Consider the following 24292-nt stretch of genomic DNA (forward strand, 5'->3'; position numbering starts at 1 on the left):
ATATCCTGGCACTTATCTAGCTTACACGCTCTGTTATAAAACATCTTCCTACCCACTAATTATGAAAAAAGTTTATTTCACAGTGACAGTCTATAGCAGCTGAGGAACTCTCTTGTGTTGTCTGTTAAAGGCATCGACCCATCCTGGTTAAAGAAGGCTTATATAATAAAGACTTCCAGAGTACTGTTCAAGGAACTGAAATACAACTTAATTTCCAAGAATTAAGTTCTTTCACCCACAGTTAAACTTATGATTCATGTAGTATAATTTCCATTCCTGTTCTTATTGTTTTCAATTTAAACTTGTATGTGCTATTCTTCAGTCTAAGTCACAGTCACATAGAGATGGTTTTCATGAATAGCACTAGTACCTTAAAAAGCCAAACCTACCAAATATCTGATATGTTATGGGAAACTTCACAGCTCAATCTCACTGATCATTTACAACTTGATTATCTGAGTGCTCAGAAGCAGACATTTGATTACTAAATTACAAATTAATCCTGAATTTCTAAGTGAGCATCAGCTTAGTTTCCACATTTGTTAACACATTTCCACAGATAGTTAGTTGCAAGATCAAACAAGTGATGAGGGTGATGGTCAGACCAGCAACGTGGTCCACTCTGCAACCCACGAATGTGCTATCTTCCTGCCACTCTACTGAGCCCAGCACGTGAGTCTTTCTCTGAACTCATGTCTAAGAGAAGGCAGTTGTGCTATTAATGAACTACATTTTTAATACGATAAAAACCAGAACATGCAAAAAATTGAAACAATTTTTTTAGAAAAATAAACAAACCCACCAGATCCGCTGCAAGTATAAACCAGTAGGAAGGTCCAACCAAAGCCTGTGCCCATTTCTCTTCCAGCAGTGAATTAACTCATTCTAGATGCCCAATTCCTTTGACTGCTCAGAGACCAAGATGCTATTATTATTATTATGCTTTTTAGTGAAAATTGAGGGAAAGTATCCATTAAGCATTTCAGCCTATGCCTTGTCATCTGTTATCTTTTTCTCCCTCACTGTTAAGTAGCACACCTATACTTCCATTTGCTGCACTCTTGCTTTTTGTGTACTTAACACTTTTTCTTATTCCTTTTACAACCTTTACTAATCAGTATCTCATTTTGTGCCTGTGCCTCTTCTGATTTTGCCCTTTCATGTCTTCATATTCCCATCTTCTTACCCCTGTTTTTCTTTTAATCCATTTTCTGTGACTTTCTTTTCATTCACATGCCTTTCGAAAGCCCCTGGTGTAAGTACAATATATTGATCTTTTACTTTTTCATATTTTGGTTTTATCTAAGAGAATATCTGCTGTTGCGCACTGAGTTTTTTGCTCTTCAGAAACTTTCCAAAATCTTCATCTGGTTTCTTACATAGCTTTTCTGATCCTGAACCTCAATGAGAGGCTATTTTTCCTTACTTTCCTGTGTAGCTGCAGGGAGGGGTTGGAAAATGCTGCTAATGACCCTATTCTGTTTTCATGGAAGGGCTGGTATCATTTGGAATATGCACAATTTAATCAGAATTGTAAGGGTTTTTTTTAAAAACCTTGATAACAAGTTTAATTTTGACCACAATCGCAAGAGGACGTATGACTACCAACCCTACTGGTGGATTACTGAGCAGCTGTGACTGAGATTAACAGGAATTACTCCAGTGGCTTTCTCTTCAGCCAGCTGGATTCTTACACAGTACACAGAAGCCCAATTTCATCCCGTGGTAAAAAGCTTCTGCACAGGTCCAAATGTAGCTGGCCAGTTCCTGCATGAGCTATTTGTATACCACCAAAGGTGATTAAGTATGCAATTAAAACAGAAGTACTTCTCTGAAACCACACAGTATTTTGCTACATTAAGACAAAAAAAAAAAAAAGGAAAATCTCTGACTGGGCCACAATTTAAGCTTGGTGTTTGGGCCAGTATAGGCTTGTTATACAAACAAAGCATTGGAAAACTCACACCATGTAGCAGAAGTTATAGCAAGAGAGGTTTTGTGTCCCAGTTCACCAGTATTTCAGACTACAGAAGTGTTCAGAGTATCACAGGTATAAATTCTATAAAATAGATAACCCAACAATAAGGTTACTGCTGTGTTCTGCAGGTTCCAGAAATGCATTACTGCATTTCTCTTATGAGAGTTATACTATGTTTCCAAGAATTAAATCTACAGCAGGCTTTCAAGTATCAATGCTACACAACTTGACCCACATCCAAAGGGCCAAGCACTGCACCATGTTTCTCTGTTGGCCTTGGTCCATAATGAGGTAACCTGAAGAAGCCACTTGTCCATGTTCATCTTCATTAAGTTAGTACTATATATACAAGTTTTAAATGAATCCTCATATTGAACTTTGGTTTTACTTAAAGGAAACTATATGTAAATACTGGCGGTCAGAAGACTGCTTGCTTTTACATTTTTCTCATTTTTTGTTTCATTAAAAACCGTTTCTTTAACTACTTTACTTCACTGAAATTAGAAGGCTATTTCTACATTGTCTAGTATAGCATTGTGTGGAGATACACCTGAGTGGACTTAGGATTCACTCCAGAACAGGTGGCAAGACAGCTGCAGCAACACTGCTAAAGACTAAGTTATTCAGCTCTGCTCCTAACTGCTGCAGGCACAGTCCTGCACTATTCAACTAACACTGTTCTGGGGACTCAAGCTACTATTTTTGCAAGATGTTGTGCTACACTTTGCAGAATACCAGCTTGGTCTGAGGCAGCAGAGGAATACCCATCTGGCAATAGATAGGATGATACAAGTATATTCCATAAAAGTAGTTCAGAGTACATCATTTGGTGTCACATGACTCACTTGAGCAATCCCGCACGGTGGAACACGTAAAGCTCATAACCAAATCTGGAAGTACAGAAAGGCACAATCCGAACAAAACTCTGGATCAGGTGGAATTCTGGTACATGATGCGGCACGAGGGTGACACAGAAGTCTCTGTCCTGAAAAAGATTTGCAGTCAATAAAGGCTCTTAGTGATCTCAATGTAAGCTTTACACAAAAGCTTCTGACTAAAGGGGACAGAAGGAAAACAAACTGAAAGCAGTGCTTACAATGTGTACAGTGAGTGCTTACGCACTCCAAGCGTTGCTCTACCTAGATGGCTTGATATCTGGGCAGCACAAAGGAACCGATGAGCTCAACCTGAACTTGGCTCACAGAAATGGGTCTTTTAGCTCCCATAGTAAAGACTTATTAGTTAATATCCTGATATTCCTTAACAGTTCTTTTCTTCCATGTATCCCTCCCCTTTTCTTCTTCAATAGAATAGAACATTTCAGCTGGAAGGGACCTACAACCATCATCTAGTCCCACTGCCTAGTAGGAACATCATGTCTATGCCTAGACCTTTACAGCTGACATTTTCCCTGAAAAGGTCCTTTTTTTCTACCTTACTGTTCTTCCACAGTGACATATCAAGACAATGTATGTCTGTCTGGGATCTTTCGCATGTTTGCAGCCAAGTGAGACCATCAACTAGAGCAGCATGTCCCAAAATCCTGAACAAACAGACAGTGTGTACCCTCAGATTAACTTTACACTGCATGCACAGTAGACTTGACAAATGCAAGTTTGTATATGCGCTGCAATATCCAGCTTGTCCTGAATTTGGCACACTGCTGGCATGCATGTGCTACCGGGTATACATGCATACAATGACACACTGTATTGGCAGACAATGTAATTGTTCAGAGACCTGTGCTGTGAAGGCTGCAGAGGTGCAAAGGAATACAGGATTCTCCAATGAATGCTCTCAGATGAAAGAGAGCATACTCTGGAGATAAAACTGAATGTCACAAATAACTTTATCCATTCAAACTGTTCAAGCACTCTCATCTACCAGTCTCTCCCATCCCTTTTTATTGAATACATATTTTAAGATAATCTCACTACACACAGGTATGTTGGAGAACTCTGACAATTCAGAAAAACGCTTCACGCAGAATGATATGTGTTGAGAGACCCCCAAGTAGCACAGATCTGGAAGATGTTTAATCGGTTTACTCCGGCTGATTACTCTAGGATATTTTTTTCAGTAGAAAGGTATTTTCTTCTCTTTAAGCACACTATGTGATTAATTTTTCTTACTACACCTGGTGATTCCATGATGACATTTTGTTTCAAGGAATGATGGATGCAATGTTGGATGGACAAATTACTTAGAGATTGGTAATGTTTTTTGTGTTCACTTTCTCTGGAAACTTTCTTTGGTGGTAAGCAGCATTTCTGAACATGCTGATACTTAGGGCCAAATCTGTATCTCTGGTCACCAGGACCTGTCCCTAAGGGATGCTACCATGCAGGAATTTGTAGTGTGAATTTACAACACACTGTAGTATGCATTACAAATGTCTCATAAAGTGAACTTTGTTATCTCAGATAAAGATCAATCACAGAGGGCATCGGTGTGAAACAGCTACTGCACTGTAAATTCACATCCTTATTTACTGCACGTTAGTTTTGTCCTAAACATACACCTTCAGTGCCACTATTTAGGCTATGTGTAAATGCTATTGATTTCCTTAATACTACCATTTTCTAGACTTTAACTCCATCTTTTTAGCGTATTTTCCCTGATTGTATTTTTAATTTAGCTATAGTATGGATCTATACATGATTTTAAATGAGTTTGAAACGTTTGCTTTCTAAATCTGCATCTCAGAAAAGTCCCTACGGAACATAAACAAAGGACTTACGTATGCAATACATAAAGTCCAAAAGTAGCCAAGGACAGGAGTCAAACTCCCCAGGATGTATCAGACCAGGGTAACTAGCCACAGCATACTCCTGTGAGTCACGGATTACTCAGGCACCGTATCTAAATACTCTGGCTGACAACTGCACTATTGTCCCATCATGCATACAAACTGTAAAACTTTAGTCATACGTACTGGAAAAAGCTTGAAAACATAATGCAAAAAATCCAGCGATCTGCAACCAAGAGTAAACATTGTTAAATAAAGCACATATCAGACAGATCTTATACATTTTGATATTTACATCCCTATAAGTGCAGGGAACATTTGTTCACAGCATTAATCAGGCAGTCCTGCTAGTTCATCATTAACCAACTGCAGATGTTGCTTGCTGCACATCAGTTGCTGACTTTAGTGCTTAAAGCATCACTGCTAACAGGAATAAACCTGAATGTCTGAAATAATATTGAAATGTTAGGCTTTTTACTGAAAGGAAAAAAAAAAAAATTGACTCTCATGTTGTTGACTCAAACATTTTTCAGAAGTCATTTATGGACTGTCAGAACAGCATTAGTATACAGTAAACATTAACTGAGATTACAAACAGTTGTTCCTACGTTCCACAGTATTTTCATCCAGTACCAAGAGTTCTGTCACTATCCACTTGATAAACCTATCCAATGTACTTTATCAGACTAACAGGAACATCAATACTTTGAAATTGTTTTTGAACACTTCTTTCCACTTCTCACCTACTGGTTTAGAGTAATTCCACTCTTTTCCATGGTGACAGTGAAATGTGACATTTGAGTTTAAAAAGACATGAGAAGTCTAACAAATTCTTCCTGCTTCTCCTATGTGTAAAGATATCAGAGAGTTCTAAACCTGTCAAATAGTTATGCTGAAGCTTTACAAAATATTTTTCTACCATACAAAGTAAGTCTTTTGAAGAAATTCAATACTGATATGTATTACCTAAAATTATTAATAAAACCTCTCCTCCCTCCAGACCTGTTATTAAGTTCTCCTTAATTACTTCACCAATAATATTACTGAATGAAAATAGAAATTATTTCTAATTAAAATATCTAGGAATGAATGAAAACTGAAAAAAAAAAGCTGCAAACACATCTGGACTGGGGTACCATATATTCACCTATATAATACATGACTACTTAGTTGAATATCTAAGTGAAGGGAAAGGAAAATGCCATTGCAATGTAGTTTTCTATTCTCTGGTATCCAGTACCTTCTTGGCAGCAAGAAACACAAGAACGGAGATGCATTTTTCAGGGCACTTAAGGAGGTATCAAATACCTGCAGATAAACTAGCAATTTAGTTCCTTTACATTTCACTTTCTATGCACTAACAAGTCACTTAACAGCTCTAGATTTAAGAGATGGAAACATTCAGCAAATTTACCAGGCAACACAAATTCCCCAGTAGTAAAATTCCCTTGAGGGCTAAGATGCAATTATACCTACATTTCAACTGAACTACTATTTCTGGATACATGCTGAGCAGGGTCAGCAGTAACTCCTTCAGGACAAGATTCTGAGATACAGTCAGGATTACCTCATGCTATCCTTTCAACGTATTCGCTTTTCTAATGGTTTTTTTTACAAGCAGGTGGATCAAGCAAATACAAGCTAGGAAAGCATACAGGCAAAATATATGAGAACACCAAGATCTACAGATTCCTCAGCTCTGAGAAGAGGAACTTGTATGAGTTAGTCTCAGGAGAAGTCTTCAGAAATGAATGCTATCTTCTCCACAGATACCCATCTTGGAATCCAAACTGTTCCAGCGATGTCTCCAGGGAAAAAAGAATGGGACTGAAGCACTGAACGATAAACACAGTGAAAATATCTTGAACAGAAACAACTGTGGTGCATACAAAGGACAGGAAAAAAAAAAAGAAGTGACAGATCCTTATCCCAAGCAGGGTGCTATAAGCAGAGAACAGAGAGATTATTTCCTGACGTAAGTCTAGATCCCTGCTTTGAATTCCTATTTCAGTATAACAGAGTCAATCCAGAGCAAGTCTCTCAACTTAGTATTATTTTAAAATATGTTATTTTATTCTGGAGGAGTTATCTTGCTTGAATTTTAACTATTCTGGAATGGACTCTCTGCGGTGTGATTTTACTATCGCATGTATGTCGATCAGAGTTTGTAAGTATACCCCTGACTTCTAGCACTTCATTTCTCTTTCTTCCTAACAAATTTACACTATATTGCTCAGTAAATATGTACCAAGTAGGCTATGTGTTTGCTTTGGTCACTTAGGATATTTGCATTTGTAGCAGATTTAGTGTTTAATCCCTTTGGGTAGGCCCCCTCCTTAATCAAGACACAGCTTAATAAACTGAATTAGGTTTCAGTAAATTCTGATTTTTCTTCTTAATTAAATTTATTCCTGAATTTCCTTTAAGCCCGATAAATTCAGCAGTTGTCAGTTACCAATGACCACTTGTATTACAAGTAGAAAGATGTTCTTTAAATGGTACTACAGTTGTCAAACTCATTATTGATAAAGTCCTTGCTACTGATACCTTGAGTCTATAAAAATTACATGCCTTTAAAAGCACAGAAGACCTTGGGTGTGCTCAGCCTCTTTCTCCTTTTTGTAGGTATCTACACATTTTGCATTTCTAGGATCTATAAACAAGAGCAGGCCTCATTTATTATCAGAAATGTTTCTGGAGACCCTTTGCTGGTGTGGTTGAATATAGATTCACTCTTCAAGGGTGCAGAGAAATTTGGGAAAAAAGTGTCTAAACCACAGTTATAGATCTATTCTACTCCACCAGGATCTAAGAGTCCAAGGTCAGCAGAAGCAATCATTTTAAGCTAAAAAGCCTTTGTCTTCCCCTTAATGTAGTAGATTCTAGAAAACTGAATCATTTCTCTGAGTGATGGGAGACACTGTTTAGAAATGAGAACATTTAACTGCAGAGTTTAAAAACAGCTTTATTGCCCCATGAAATTAAATGACCAGTACTGTAACATTTAGCTCTTTTTGCAGTTAGCCAGCTTTGGAATTAATTTTTCTTTCAGAGGAAGAAGTGGCCTTCTTCCACAATTCCAACTAGTGTTTTTCCAATAAAAGTAAATTCTTAACTTTTTGTCTGCACAGTCCTACCAAAGATGGGAAGCTGCAGCTGAAGGTTGAAAATTTCAGTAAATTATTAGTGAAGGTAAAAGAAATGGAAAATATGAGGTCAGAAAAAACCCAGCCTAACTGCAGCAGGTGCTATCACTTTCAGATATGTCCTAAAAATGTAACATTGAAAACTGTTATTAAGATTGGGAAAGCAGTAACTATTCATCCATACTTACCTAGTTTTATGCTTCTCATCAATACAAAACAGACGGATGCAGAAAGCATTCGAAGCTCCTCGGTACACTGGATGAAAAGCACCTTCTTCAGTCTCAAGGAGAAGTGTTGATGAGGCTTTGATATCTTTGGTGTCATCTAATGGAAGTTCAGTATGGGAAATAGTAATGGCTCCGTTTTTCTGCAATTATAATAGACAAGTGATCGTGTACAACATTTCAGAAAATAGTTTCGTTTTTAAATTAAAAGGTCTTGCATCATTCCTGTCTTATAGCATTCCAAGCAGACACACACAAGGATGTACTTATTACTTGTCATATTTTGAAAAACACAGAAGTTCAAGTTAATGTGATATCCATCTGTTTCTGAAACACTAGATAGATATGGCCTTTAAAAATATATACATTCTTGCTGAATAGCAATATAGTCACAAACTAACAGTTACCATTAGAGTCCTTTTGTGAGGCACTAAAATATTTATCTTTCAGAAATGTTTCTATATAAAAACTCTTGTTTCCAGATGCGCATTGAAAATATGTGAAAACTAAAAACATGTTGTTACAGAGAGTGGGATCAGCGGAGATTAAAATATTGTGGAAATGGAAATGAACAATAACAGGTAGAAAACCAGAGTAGATTTTATGCAATATGGAGACTGAAAGACAGATGCAACAATTCAAAATTTCTTGGGATAAACTCTCTGCTGATTTATGCTGCACCAAAAAATTTCATAGTAATGATCTTTCATCAAGTTGAGCTTCACTCAACACAAGAGGCACAGATAGAACATGTGCCCTTTAACTTCTTCTAATTACAGGGGAAAACTGAAGCTATATTGATGCTTTTCAGCTTTGGTAGATTTCTGTCAGTAGCAGATTTTTAGCTCTGTAACAGTCACATCAAAATCTCAAGACACACGGATCTTCAGAGTAAGACAGCTCTTGCCCTGTCTGCTACAGGAAAGCTCTCTCACATCTGCAGAGGAGCCCACTCAAAGCTGTGCTTCCACATGCCTTTGCCTGGCAGCAGATCTGCACAAACAGCCCCCATCCTTTTTCTCCTCTCAGTGCCACTTTATTCCCACCCCTGTGCTGTCTGGCTGTTCATGTGGAACTGGATGGTAAAACTCATCTGATTAATAACTACAGCCACCTACATCCAGATCCTAGCTAGAGCAGCTTCTGATCTACACACAGCAGCAAAGTGTGGGCCCATGCAGAGGACGATGCAGGAGTGGAAATAATAAGCATTGCTTGTCCTAGTAGCCTCCACCTTTGCCTCATATCAGCATTACTGTGTACAGTGGTATTACCTGCACAGCTGCATCCTGATCATGAATATGTTCAAAGTTTTGAGATGAAACAGACTCTGTTCCTTGACTTGTTTGGTCGCTTCTATCTTCATCTGAGTAATGAAAAAAAATAAATGCATCAGGCTTAAAAATTCAAGCTTAACCCCCAGAATCACAGCAGTAACTAGAATGTGACAGACTACCTCTACTGAGAAGTAGATTTTATTTATTTTTAACAACCACAGTTAAAATAGACTCTTCTAGTTACTTGGCTAGAACTGCATTAGGTCATTTAATTTCAAGGTAAACAAATCAGAGAATTGGTTATAAAATTAACTTGAACAAGACACATTTGGAAGCTATTCTTAATTTGTGTATTATAGGTAATAAATTTTTACCCTACCTGAAGAGAAAAATATGAGTCATTAGTGTACTGACTGGTAAACCCTGTGCCTGTGATGATCACAAGGGTTAGCAAGGGCTCCTGATTCTCAGATTAGATTTCCTAAAAGAACTGAAATTCAGAATAAATCCTACTCAAACCAGAACTCCTACTTACTGGCACAAGCAGAGACAAAAAACAGGGATTTTTAAAAAACCAGATACTTGTTGAACCACACAAGGAATGCCCACGGTAGTAGTGAGCACAGGCTTTGGTAAGCTTTTTAGACATCAGCAATGTGAAAAAGAGTAGGACTCCATCAAAAGGAAAGGCACTTTACAAACAAAGTAACAGAAACCAGGTTTAAATCTGCATGCCAGGTCACCCTACCATCCTCAGTGACACTACAGTAACATTCTAGACTAGTTCATCCCAACTTGAGTGATAATATTTTTGCGGGCAAACAGATAACTAAGATGATAAAATGACAATACTTGTAGCCAACCGATGAATCAATATTTAAACACTGACTGTCATGATGCATACATATATGATGTTATATATATACTTTTATATACAGATGTATACACACACAGCATGTATATACAGCATCTCTGGTCAAGTGCTTAAACCAATTAAAGCAAGCATCTATATGCTGGGGAGTTTATTTAAATATCGCTATACACATTTTTTTTGTTCTTCAATCCCCTGGGCGAGGGCCAAATCCCAAGTGGATATTTAAAATATTAAGAAACCACAATAAAAAGGTCCAAAGCCAATCTGGAACATATATGATGCATTCTGTTTCATTTCAATTACCTAACCATTGTGTTAAGACAGATCGCAGCAGTTTACACAGCAACACAAAACTGTTCTATAGAACCCTCCTGCTACCTGACACCAGCATGACAGAACCAACTATAAACTTCTGTAACAATGTGATGCTTGCCAGACAGCAAGCAATCACCATTCCAGCAGATGTTACATACTTTGGGGAAAGCAGTTCCTAAATCTGTGTGGTGATGGATTATTGGGTCTAAAGTCAATGGAAGGTGAGGGTATTCGGAATGAGAGATCATCTGATAATGCATCATAAAGGTCACATTGGAAGTTCATGTTACAGACCAAAGTTACTTTAATCATGAACTTAGAAAACAAATGTTGAAGTACTAGGGAATCCTACATATTATTCCAAATAACCACCGAAATTACTAAAGCAATGAGTCAGCAGCTGTATTTTTAGCACCTGAACATATCTTCCAATAGTTCTGCCATTCCTTAAATTGACACTTCCCTAATTGTACAGATATGTTCATTTTGGTTTCATATTTAAAAACAAAGCCTGAAAATAAGTTTTAACTATTAAACTCTTGAGGCGTGGGTATTGCTGCTGCAGAAAACACATCAGGCCAGGCCACCTTGCATTTGAAAGCTCCCATAACACAAGGAAGTAAAAATTTCTGAGCTCCAGGAGAAAGAAAAGAAAATAATTCAGAAAACCCAACACAAAAGAATTCTTCACTCCTCTCTGAACTTTACCTTGGGAAATCCATCTAAGCTACATTCACTGACCTAAGCATTTCTTCATACAATAATAATCTTTAAAAAAAAAAAAAACAAAAACAAAAAACAAACAAAAAACAAAAAACCAAACAAACCTCAAAGGTTTAAAATAATTTAGCCACAAGTATTCTTGAAAATCTGTTACCTGAAAATCTGTTTCTCTGTTAGCAGAAAATAATGCAGATGCAATGTGCAGGGCAAGAAGAAACACAGGGGTTAGAAATCACGGTTTCTCCAGGGGTATCACAGATGTGAGATTTCACAGAAATGATCAAATGTCGTCTTGATTAACCCAGCTACATTTCTCATTATAAACAGCCTTGCAGGTGTCACAAGTTAATTAATACAAGGCTCCTGTTGTCATGTAAATATTGATATGTTGTTTTTGACTTTATACTAAAACGAAACCCCTTAATGGCTCCACCATCTACCACTGTCAAATGTAGCTGCATCACTCTTTACATATATGCTGTACACAAGTGACTGGGAAGAACATAAATATTGTTGCACTAAATGAAGTAAGGAACATGAACAAAGGGAAAATTAAAATAATTCAGTGATTGCTGGGTTGTTAACAGAGGTAACAGTCAGCAGGATCAAGAAGCCAGTTCACCATGAAGCCTGATGAAAAGCCCTTGAATCATTCCCACTGCATCATAATGTTTTCTAGCTACTAATTCATGACACCATATAGAGTAACAACCAAATTACTGTAATTACCGTGAAACGTAAGTGGCATATCAATATTGTGTTAAAGACAGATTTTTTTATACTCTTTCATTACTATTCAGCATTACATTTTGAAAGGAAAAATAATATCAACCTGTGGTCTCTACTTACAAGCTAAAGAGCTTGAAAAAAATGTCTTTATGGTTTGGAATTTTTTTTTTTTTTAATGTAGGAACATAAAATTACTCTACAAAGGAATGCAGCTTGTATTTTCAGTTCTCAGCCTTCAAATTCATTAATAGAATGTTCACATCCTCTATTGATGTAAGGTGTCTAGTGAACTTTCACTGCCTTTACATCAAGTGACCATTTGGGAGCAAATTTCCAGTACAGTAGCCTGAAGAGAGTGTAATCATTAAAACAGCATTCATATAATCATGCAGGCGTTATGCTATATAAATAAACCATGTGTGTCTGACACTACAATAAATTCCAAGGATATAGGTTGGCCCTTATACTGGAAAGGCTTAACAATGGACTACCAGGATGCAACTCACATGCGCTTTTTCAGAAAAAAAACAAACCAACCAACCAACCAACGACCAAACCACAAAAAAAAAAAACAAAACCCACAACAAAAAAACACCAACCAAACAGAAAAAAAAAAAACACAACCAACCAAAAAACCCAAACAAGAAAAATTTTCTTTTCAACTTACATTTTTAATAAAATGAAGTCAGAGAGGAAGGCAACTGTGCTATGAGTTGGTTGGGGTTTTTTTGCTGTAAACTTCTTGATTAAAACAGTGGATTTTTTCTTTCCTTTCTTAGTTAAAAAAAAAAAAAAGAAAAATACCGCTTTTCCTATAAATTTTCATGAATGAATACCAAAATGAATTTTGAGTCATATCTCACACAATAATGAAACCCTAATTGCTCAGAGGGCATGGGCTTTTCTTTCAAACTGCTCAAAAACCATGGACTTCTTATCTATAGTCATAAACCAAATGTGTAACAAGTAGTAAAAAGAAAAGCTGTCAAATATTTATCATATAAAGCATGTATTTTCAATAAACCATAACAAACTTGTGTAAATTGTGACAAGCTAATGCCTTATTGAACTGGTATTAGAAATTAGAGTAATAATAGTATACATTTGATTTTTTTTCCTCTTTTTCCTTTCTCTGAAATTCAACTACCACAGCCTTTAGTTTCATCTCTCTCTTTTTGGCCACACTGGGCAAGTATGAACAACAGCTTACAATGTTTCAGGACAACCAACACTTCTTAAAGTGTTATAATTGTTTGTTAAAATGTGCAAAGCTACAATAATAATTTTAATTATTTAGTGATAACAGAATTAATATTCCTAAGCAGTGTATAGCCATGAGCTAACTCTAATTTTACTATTAAATTTCTAGTGGCTCTTTCTCTCTAGGAATAGTATCAGAGTCATGCTCTTAAGTTCTTTCTCAGGTGTCCGAGACCATCAGTGATTTGTGCTCAAGCTATCTGAAAAAGTCTACAAAAAATTCTCACTTTCCCTAGATCTGCCCTTGTCGTTCCAAACAGAGGGATACTACTACTTTTAAAAATCTTACCTGAAGGAAATGCACAGGATTGCAAAATAGTATCAACCATCAAAACTAACATAGTTTTTAAATGGAAAGGGAAAAGCAGAGAGGTAACACATGAGACTGATAACCATGTTGCGTAATAAACTCAGATGCTAGATTGATGAGAATCATGTAAGAACCTTAACAGTAGTTTACGCTAAGTTTTCACATTTAGAGCAAGCTTTCCTAAATGTTAAAAAATGTGTAACAGCTGTATGGTTAAAACCTATAACCACATACTCATTAAAAAACTCAGTAGCAGAGAATTTGCCACAAACTGTGGGCCTACAGCTTTGCAGTCCCTGGACAAGGGAAGCACACCGAAGTGTCTAAGGGTTTTACCAGGACCGGGTAACAGTCACAAAATGGTTAAGGTTGGAAGGGACCACCGGAGGTCATCTTGTCCAAGCCCTCTGCTCAAGCAGCATCACCTAGAGCAGACTGCCCATGACTGTGTTCCAACTAGTTTTCAGAAGAAACTATTGTGAGCGATCTTTCTTCCTCCCCCAGTCCCATTTATGTTTCTACGTATGTTTGTCACCTATTTTGAAATAATACTCCTGAAGCTCCAGGAGCATAGAATGATACAGGAGGAGATAGCCAGCTTCCTTCATCTCTTATTTTCAAGATGCTTATTTGCAGCGGAGGTGAAGTCCATAGGAGCAGCTATAAGACTTCTTTTCGTTCCCTTTCTGTTCCATGACTGTCAGCTCTGAGATACCAGCTGGTGACTGCTCTGTAGCTCCCTAGTTGCCTTTTTGCCTGCTGCTTTTTGTTCAGACAAGCAGATACGTAACAACCTAATGGTGTTTTTTTTGATTCTATTACTGATAATTAGTAGATAACACAATGTTGCCCTTCTGTACAAAAAGCCCTTTGACAGTGAAAAATACGGATGACAACTGTAAATGATTTACATGACACTTCTGTTCTACAAACAGGTGACATTCATGTTACTGTTTTTTATCATTTGCAGTAAGGTGTCTTGTAGATGCGTTGTTGTATCATGCCCAGTATAAAAACAGAATAAAGAGACAGTCTCTCACCTGACAAAATCGTGCAACCTAGAATAATGCAACTAATAAGCAGAGAACAGAATTTGGACAAGAATATAAGGCTATGCAAGTCAATGGAACAACATAATAGCCACAGTTAACCAGCTGCTTAGCTACTGACAGACATTAGAACCAGATTTTGCAATTAAGTCTTCAATTAACAACTGTAAGTAACTAATAGAAAATATACCTGATGCTTCAGATTTCTGAAACTTGAAACCTAGGTTTATCTTATACCTGGTACAGAGCAGCTCCCCACAAACAACAATCACTTCTGAGTCACAGACCAGGGTTATCAAAATTTCTATCCTGAATTCATCAGGCAACTGTCTCCAAAATAGATATATTAATTTGTCTTTTCTTGCTAGTAAACCTATATCCTCTTCTAACCTGTTGCAAAACCTACTCAGAAGCTAGAGATAGATGCACCCTGAATCTATTTAGCATTTTGGAATATAGATACCTTCTGGAATGCTTGGCTTCTGTGGCATTTTGAGAATATCTTCAGGATGTGGTTTACAGAGTCCATGGAAAGGCCCTAAGTCAAAACACTCTTGAAACAAGGAAACATTTACTTGAGAACATAAGCTCATGAATCCTACTGCAATGTCACCATCCTGAAATATAAAAGCAATGTCACACATATGTAAAAGTTGAGCACGTGATTCTAGGTCAGGACAAAAAAATTGAATAAAAAAACTTCTGAAACATAGAAGTTGCAATGTCCCATCTCTGGCTATGCATCATAGAAAAGTATAAAGAAACAACTTCAGCAAAAGGTAAAGATCTTTTTTTTTCTTATAATATGTATATTAGGACCTCTATATTAGATGGTACAATTCTTTTACTAGCTATGACTTGCAAGAGCATTAGTTATATATATATGGACCAAATAACGACCTATTGTTTCAATAAAACATGTTATAATAAATAAAAACCCTACCTTTTAACTACATACCTTCGAAAAGGTATCATTTTTCTTTAAAGTGCAGCTAAAGTAAAAATCTGGATTTAGCTACCCATAATGGCTGACTAATTAGTAGACACCGCGTTGTAAATAAAATTGTGCTCAAACTGAAAAGTATATTTAATGAACCCTACAAAAATTATTAACTCAAGAAGCAATTATATAGTATATAAACAGTATTTAATACAGTATAAGGTATGTATTATTTGTAGGAATTATAAGTGCTAAATATTTTCAAATTCTGAACAAATCTAAGAACTAGTCTTTTAAAAAAAAAAAATGCCCTGGCAAGTATGGAAATTACAAGATCCTTGCAATGCTGAAATGGCCCATTATGCTGTATGTTTGTGTATTACTGAAAGTTTCCAGAAAGTTGCAATCTTTAGAAAGAAATACACTCCGAAAAATGAGAACTGGCATGCTGGAGATTTTTCAGCTTTAAGCTAAGATGAGTCTAGAAGGAGGAAGCTCTTCAATTTTTAGTACTATATGCAACTTTCTGGTGAAATATACATAATCAACGTTTTTTTTTTCCTTAATGCACATAATGAAAGCCTCCTTTATAAACATAATGAAAACTCAATGGCTAGATTTGTATAGCTGTTTTATCAGGCCATCAGCACTCCAATAAAAATAAAAAAAAAAAATTTTTTTTCCCCTCAAACAACAAGTGATTGTTTGTTTGCCTTGTTTGCGTAACCGAACAAAAGCTGGGTCGCTGCAGTTGTCTGGCTGCTATGTAATTTTAGGCCCAAGGCTCAGCAGAGGCTGATTAACCAATCCATCTACCATATGTGCAAAAAGAGGTTGCCAGCTTCATTCTCTGCAGGGAAAATTGGCATCTATCTTGGTTTGCATGGAGGTGCTTTTCCAATCTGCGGCAGCAGCGGCAAGTATAAACTACGAGGGCCTTGAAACACCTTTTGCTGGTACCATATTGAGCTATAAATGTACAACTGAAATGTATTATTTATAAAGATCGCCATTTGTAATGTGCTATTACACTAATGGTTTATTGTTTCCCATTTGGCTTCCAATGGTAGTGATTACATGTTATGGTTTTATAAAATCATTTGCTATAGAAAGCAGACTTCTGGAATTAAGTAGGTTATGTGGCCTATCAGCTTACAATACAATGTGCAATTACTAACACATGAAAATCCTTACAGGAATTTCCAGCAGGATAACTACTACCACCTCTTCTTTACTTAAATTAATTCCTGGGTTTCTGTCTTCAATTCAGCAAAAATGTGACTGCCTAAGCCAAGAGATGGAAAAAATCTACAGCATTTTTAACTATGAAAGTAGTACTGACTACTAATTTTCACATGCAGTATTAGTTTTCATCAGGAATGAAAACTGGTCATCCATAATGCGACTATCTAAAATGGCAACGTGATTTCTTCAAGATGATCTGCTCCAATTACTTGAAAAGAATCTACATAATTACTGGGAATTGCTGTTTCATTTACTTAACAGGAGACACCACTCCTAAAGACAGGAAAAACACAAAATATGTGGTGGAGGGCACTGCCTCTGTGCAGATCCACAGATGGGCTTGTTCTTTTTAGTCACTGAGCTGCAGTGTGAACTGTCACTCACATGTGACATCACTAATGTTATGACTAGACAAAACCAGAGCTCATGGCAGACTGACCTCACAAACAACTGCCTGATTTTCTTCATCCTGACATTCTATGAGATCATCAAGGGAATATTCACCATAGATTTCTTTCAGAGTCTCACTCTGATGTGTCCAGATTGACAGGAGATCATCATAATCTTCCAACCTACAGAAAAGAGATTAGGTAATGTCCTAAAGTTCTGCCAATAATATGTCCCAATATGGACAAATATTACGAATACCTGATCCAAAGCCTCCACCCACAAAGAAATAATTTCACCTAGGACATGTTCCCAACTCACATTAAACCAGGAGCCCCAGCACCAGAGGAGAGACAGAACCACTTCAAAAAGACAGCACAACCCACCTAAAATCTGGATTGCCCAACAGATACGCTTATCTTTCCTTAACAAAATATGAAGGCAGCCCAGTTCAGAATTCTCTTGCCTAAGGCATCCCCGGCCAGGTGGACCTGGGCTTGAGGCCTCATTTAAAATAATTATATTTAGTGAGCCCCATCATCAGCTGGTTCGAGTTGGCAGAGATCTCAAAAAGCAACATCAGTGCAATTTAGAAAATCAGTTCTTAAAAAAAAAAAAAAATAGTGCCTTCCTGTATGGGAGAAACAGTGCTGAGTATTGGCTAGATTACTGTTATTACACACAGCAGTGTGGGAGTCACCTGTCAGAAATCAAGCCATTACGCCTTTGTAAGGTCAAGTTAATGCTCCACCATTGAAAAAGATACAAAGGCCAAAGTGCAATTATTCTATCCCTCTGCCTCATGAAAGGCTTTCTGCATAGGTGGGAACCTGCTGCATCAAGGCTTTAACTGCCTCTACTACTCCAGCCCGTTCTCTATAATGCTGGTGCAAAAGCTGCCTGAGCCAATTTCCAATCCATCCAGGTTTCAATGTTAAGACTCATACAGGCCCCATAATGCACAGATTTTTATTTAAATTGGCAACAGAGTCTCTTTCCCATTAAATCGCCTTTTTAAAATGTTAATTCTTAACCAGGATCAATGTAAGTCTTAACAAGAAGTTTCAGTGCTTTCACCAATGTATTGAAGGAATTCATTACTCATATGTGCTACAACCATGGCAAAAAGGCCAATGGCAAACAAGCTCCAACAGAGAACTGCTTTCAATGAGAAGATGAAACCACTTTTTTATTTATCTAGTGGAAAAATGCAAGAATTATAGAATGGTTTGGGTTGGAAGGAACCTTAAAGATCATCTAGTTCCAACCCCCCTGCCACGGGCAGGGCCCCCTTCCCCCAGACCAGGCTGCTCAAAGCCCCGTCCAACCTGGCCTTGAACCCTCCCAGGGAGGGGGCAGCCACAGCTGCTCTGGGCAACCTGGGCAAGGGTCTCAACACTCTCACAGCAAAGAACTTCTTTCTCAAATCTATTCTAAATCTGCCCTCTTTCAGTTTAAAACCATTATCCCTTATGCTAACCCCACACTCCCTGACAAAGAGTCCCTCCCCACCTTTCCTGTAGCCCCCTTTAAGCACTGGAAGGCCACTGTAAGGTCTTCCTGAAGCCTTCTCTTCTCCAGGATGAACACCCCCAACTCTCTCAGCCTGTCCTCACAAGGGAGGTGCTCTTGCTCCCCGATCATCTTCGTGGCCTCCTCTGGACCCCCTCAAGCAGGTCCGTGTCCTTCTGATGTTGGGGGGCCCCAGAGCTGGACACAGCACTGCAGGGGAAGGTCTCACCAGAGCAGAGGGGGAGAATCCCCTCCCTCAACCTGCTGGCCACACTTCTCTTGATGCACCCCATTAATTTTTCCAACCAACCATTCTGCAACTAAAAAAGCGGTGAGAAAATTTGGGCTGTGATGGGCCACTAGAAGGAATGACTTTTGCTACACAACTGTGGAATTAAGAAAAGCCTTTCTCCTCAGGGCCATAAGTAGACTGCTACTGAGCATGCTTTTGTTTCTCTCAGTTATGACACAAACACACAAGGAGAAAGACACGCCCCACAGGATAAAGGAATTAAATCAAGAGGAGTAAACAATGCACTTCATCAAACACAGGAATACATTAATGTTTGCTGACAGAAACAGAGACCACCACAATTGGCTCCTCTGAAACACCACGTTTCAGTTACAGAGCGCTCGGGAGACCGACCGGTGATGGACAACTGCCTTGGGAGAGTCAGCGTGAGCCCATCACCGCTGCGCTCTGCAAATGGCAGCCTGCACATCATCTCGGTTACACGTGTAACGCTCCGAGCCTGACCTTTCTAAAAAGCCTTCCGAGCCCCCCTTCCCTTTCGTGTGCCTGCGCCGGGCAGCTGGAGCAGCAGGCAGACGCACTGCCGCTGCCTCGGGCTGAGGGAGCCGCGGTGCCCAACCGCCGCCCGGGCCCGGCTTCCCGCGCTCCCGCCGGCGGGACGCGCCTGACCCCTGGCGGCCGCGGGCTGAGGGGCCGCCGGCTCCCGGCCCTTCCCTTCCCGGGACCCCGAGGCTCCCGGGCCTCCCCTTCCCTTCCCCTCCCGGGACCCCGCGGCTCCCGGCCCGTTAGACCGAGACGTGGCGGTGGTTAGTCCCGTGTCCCAACATTGCCGTGGCTGATCCTTCACCACATCCCTACAGCTTTACATAACCATTCGTCTCTGACTGGGACACCTTTTCTGCCTCTCCTCAAAATAAGATGTCAACATAAAAATATTAAACTATTAACACTTAAAAACTTAAACTACTGACACTTAAATATTAACACTTTAAAAGTGTTACATATTGTGGAAACACATTTCTGACGGTAATTATCAGGAATGATCATTAACACTTCTGCTTTAGGAAAACTTGTGTTTTGCTTCAGGCTCTCACTGCTCAAGTTTGGATGTACTTGCACCTGTAATCTGGAAATCTTAGCTCTGTATATGCAGCAGTCCAGAAAACCAAAATAAACTGATTCTTGTTCCCACTCTCTGCATGTGTCTGGATTTGGAAGAAGCCTGAAAGTTAACACAACTGGGCCAAAAAATTTTATTTCTAATTTTATCAAACACAGTCTTAGTTTCTAAGTACTGACCGACTCTAACGTAACAGTGAAGGCCTATTTAGGTGGTAGCTGAATTGTTTTTGCTGGTCCTACACACCAGAATGAATGTGACCTTCTGCGTAAGATTACCTTTCTACTAGGGGCCAGTGACCCCTTTTATTTTGATGTTGTTTCTACTGTTTTATTCTCGGGCCATCTGTCCGAAAGCTCTCCTCTCGCCCCGGTTGCTCCCCGGGCTCAGCACAGCCCGGAGGCGAGGGCTCGGACACCCCTCCAGCCCTGACCCCTCTGTGCGGGGGTCAGTCCCGCGGGCTGTTGGGCAGGATGGTCAGTCGGGGAGACGCTGTAGCCCGGGGTGAGCATCGCTCTGCTAACGGCCTTTTTAGCGGGGTGAATAAATGCTTAACTTGTGACCTTTAGGATGTCCCAAGTCACAGTACTACTCCATCTGCCAGGAGTTTTAAATAACTTGTCTTCTGAAGGGCAGTCGACAGATTCTTTCATACAGTTTTTAAGTTAAGAAAGCCAACCTGAGGAAACAGTAGAGATGAAGATCAACGCTGCCCACCCAAAGCTGAAAACAGCTGCCAGGGGTGACAAATTTCCAAGAACCACACTTTTTTTTTCCACTAAGTGAGAGTCTTCATTGTAATAAATAATATAGAGGAAGAAAAAAGTACAGAAAATATAACACACCATCAATTGCTTGTCTGTAGAATTACTTCAAAAGATGCAACTAAAATGAAATTCAAGAACAACGAAACCCTGTTAAAATTTAGTCATTTACATTCTTTTTATCTCAAACCAAAATAGTCTTATTCCTCTTTTTGAGAGGCAGTATCTCAAGGAAAAAGCTGCAGTAAGGTTTTCTATTATCAGAACTTCACTACTTCAACAAAATTAATTAGTACAGAAAATCTGATAGTGTATTACGAAACCTCCAACTAATTTAGAGGTAAAGGAATGAGACTGTAATCGAAACGTGTTGTTTTGCTGGGCTAGATAATACACACACACCACCTCCAAACTGAATGTTCCAAGACCCTTACAGCATTTCTCTCTGTAAGACACAACATGAGAAAAGGCCACACATCAAGATGCAGATAGCAATTCTGCCAGCTCATGGTATATGGAGAGACTGACCTCCCAATAAATAGTAAATGAAGCTCTGCATAAACCCATTCATTTCCCTGCGCACTAGAAACTGTAGGAACAGAATTATTTTTGTTTTGGTTTGGTTTTTAGTATCTCCCACCAGCACTATAGTCTTTAAAAAAAACAAAAACAAAAAAACCCCTACCCAATAGCTTTTTAATATAAAAATAGTATAGAATTCCTATACTACAAGAACAAGCACAATAAAGGCATTCCACAGAGCTGCAAATTTGGGAGCTGTTATGTATATGGTACAAAACCAAGACTGACAGGATCTAGATGAGAGATCAGCTAGAAATTTAAATATAAAAGCATAGTGAACTGTGTTCTGGCACACTACAGGTTTATTTCACATTATAAAAGTCAGATGGAAAATAACTTCAAAATTAATGGTTAAGCACAGTATTGGTTTACAGCTTCTTTCCCCCCTCCTCTACAAGCAAGGGAAGAGGGAACAGAGATTACCCTAATCTCCTATCATTGACCCAGAACATGTTGCTAGGCAGGTGGCTGGGGACAACTTTCACAGATAAGTCTCTAAAGGGCTCCACTGAACGTTACTATGGATGCCAGTGAAGTACAAAGGTGAATACAGAGGAAAAGGAAAGGCAAAGCGTCTACTGCAAGCAGAATTTAGCTTACTCAGAGAATCTATTGATAGACAATATTAAAATATGAATTTTATATCACCAAATGCTGTGTAATTTAAGAGAAAAAACCCAACCGTTTCCTGGTTAGTTTTCTAATTATAAAAAACCTAATGTAAATAATTTTTATTATTCATAACAAACTACAGAATTTCCAGGCAATATCTCCTATGTGGAATACTGCTATGGCCTACATGACGTTTCCAGTAGCGTCAAAAATATTTCTATGGCTAATAAACAATGGCCATCAAAATAAATAATATGATTCAAATTCAGTAAAAGACAAACATAATAGCTGAAAATAAGACATATGAAAAAACTTTAAATCCTCAGCAATTAATTCACCTACTGACAACTTCTCAGTATTAAGGTTCATTCACTTACTGACAGATGGTAGACAACTCAGGAGATACTCATACCAAGCCTAAAAATTGTTGATCAAGTTAGTATGCAAATAATTTTGTAATATACTGAACTATCCAGACCTATAGCAGGATGGTGTAAAGTGGTCAAGACCAGGCCCCAGTCCATTTTCTTAAAATGCTCAAAAGCCAAGAGATGGGATATTGCAAATCTTTACTAAAACTATAGGATAGAGAGCACAGTCTACAAATTGTTTCAGGCCTATCTGACAAAATTAAATACATGTAAAACATCTCTGAGACAGGCTTCTGTCAGAATCCAGTCCGAGACGTCAGCATGAATTAACCCACAAACAAACAGGTGTGGATTTAGCAGTGCCTAATGTGGCATTGCCATCTGTTAGCCCTGGCTGATACGGACCCACACACACCAGTAGTGTATGATACAGTGTCCCAGGGATGTGCTTGCCCCTAAACTTCAGTTTCCACTACAACCACCAGAAATGCTAATTTAATTGTAATATTGCTACCTAACCCCATAGCAATACTTACATTCAGAACAAATAAAAGCAACTCCAGAATGAATCAGAATCATAATTATTACTTCATAAAACATTGCCCTACATGCACTCTTCCGGCTGTGAAGAAGAAAACAAGTGAACCAAAATGCAATAGATACTAGTTATATTTCAGCCACACAACAGGGAAGCAGCTACACAGCAATGACAACATATGTGGTTCAGCAATCTACACAGAAAAACATAGGACCCCATCGGGTGAGAAACTATATTTCTCATTTACTGTACCCAATGCTGGCACAAGCACAAAAATCTGTGACTTGGCATAGGCAGCAGAATTCAAATGGCAGGAAAAAACAACAGTGGTGATAGTCAATATACAGGTAGATATCAATAGGCAAGGCTGCTAGAGAAACTTGCATCACTGCCTCGTGTACGCTGCAGGCAGCTGAGAAGACAGGAAACAAAAAAATATAATTCAGACTCTAACTTTTAAAATCACATTTATGACTTGAATCTCGAAACAAGAGCAAGACTGTGTTAAAGGCACACTGCATGAGCACATCAAAAGCTTTGCTTCAAAATGTGTCCATTGAAACAGATGACATGATGGAAGGAAAAAAATGTTACCCCGTTATTTTCTTATGCTCTCTCAGCAACACTGAGGAGGTCTGCTCCCCTCAAACACTGTGAGAGTGAGTGTATGAAGTGCTTACGCAGAAGAAACTGTACAAAAGAGAAAAGAGGATTATTCTCCATGTCTGAAGGACTACTGGAACTAGGGATTCTTTCCTCTGATTTAGTTCTTTTAGATAATAGGCCTTCCTATTTAAACTTTGATCAACTGGTCAGAATATGACATAAAACAACATTAAAAATAAGTTCAAGATGCTGCAAGAGATGTGGAAACGACATACACTCACTAAAATACACAACAATGCAATTCAGCAGCAGATTCACAGAATAAATATCACTGACAAAAAAGTGTTCCTTCTAGATAGCAAACTAGTTTTACAAAAAATATAACTGATTTTGTGATGAAGCAGAATAAAAAGAGCATAATCATAGAACTACTTAATTAGATTATCAAGGAAAATTATAGCAGTTTAAAGAAGACGCTGGAAATCAAGAAAGAAAATTCTTCAAATTAACCCAGATGGATCTGATCATACAAGGGGGAAGTTACATTACCTTGCTTTGCGAACGTACAGCTGTGGGTGATACCGATGTCTGAGGCACACAAGCAAGGTAAAGTTTCTATCTACCACTGAACCTGGAGCGGTTGTCATCTTTTCAAAGACATTTCCCATGTCTGGCACTGCGAATGACAAAAATCTGTTAGGAGCAACAGAGAAATTTTATTATGTAAG

At 38.4% G+C, this 24292-nt stretch overlaps 1 protein-coding gene across 1 annotated transcript in view; it reads right to left on the reverse strand.

The window, feature by feature from the left end:
- Window positions 1-24292, reverse strand: part of CFAP61 (cilia and flagella associated protein 61) — a 134063-nt gene that overhangs the window by 101496 nt on the left and 8275 nt on the right. Inside the window, exons 6-12 of the mRNA XM_042789385.1 lie at window positions 24114-24240; window positions 17259-17391; window positions 15098-15251; window positions 9372-9463; window positions 8062-8240; window positions 4914-4953; window positions 2824-2963 (exon numbers count right to left, since the gene is read on the reverse strand). Coding sequence (XP_042645319.1) covers window positions 2824-2963; window positions 4914-4953; window positions 8062-8240; window positions 9372-9463; window positions 15098-15251; window positions 17259-17391; window positions 24114-24240 — 865 coding nt within the window. The remainder of the gene's footprint in view (window positions 1-2823; window positions 2964-4913; window positions 4954-8061; window positions 8241-9371; window positions 9464-15097; window positions 15252-17258; window positions 17392-24113; window positions 24241-24292) is intronic.

Source organism: Tyto alba, unplaced genomic scaffold, assembly GCF_018691265.1.
Source record: "Tyto alba isolate M040663 unplaced genomic scaffold, T.alba_DEE_v4.0 Super-Scaffold_16, whole genome shotgun sequence".
Taxonomy (NCBI): domain Eukaryota; kingdom Metazoa; phylum Chordata; class Aves; order Strigiformes; family Tytonidae; genus Tyto; species Tyto alba.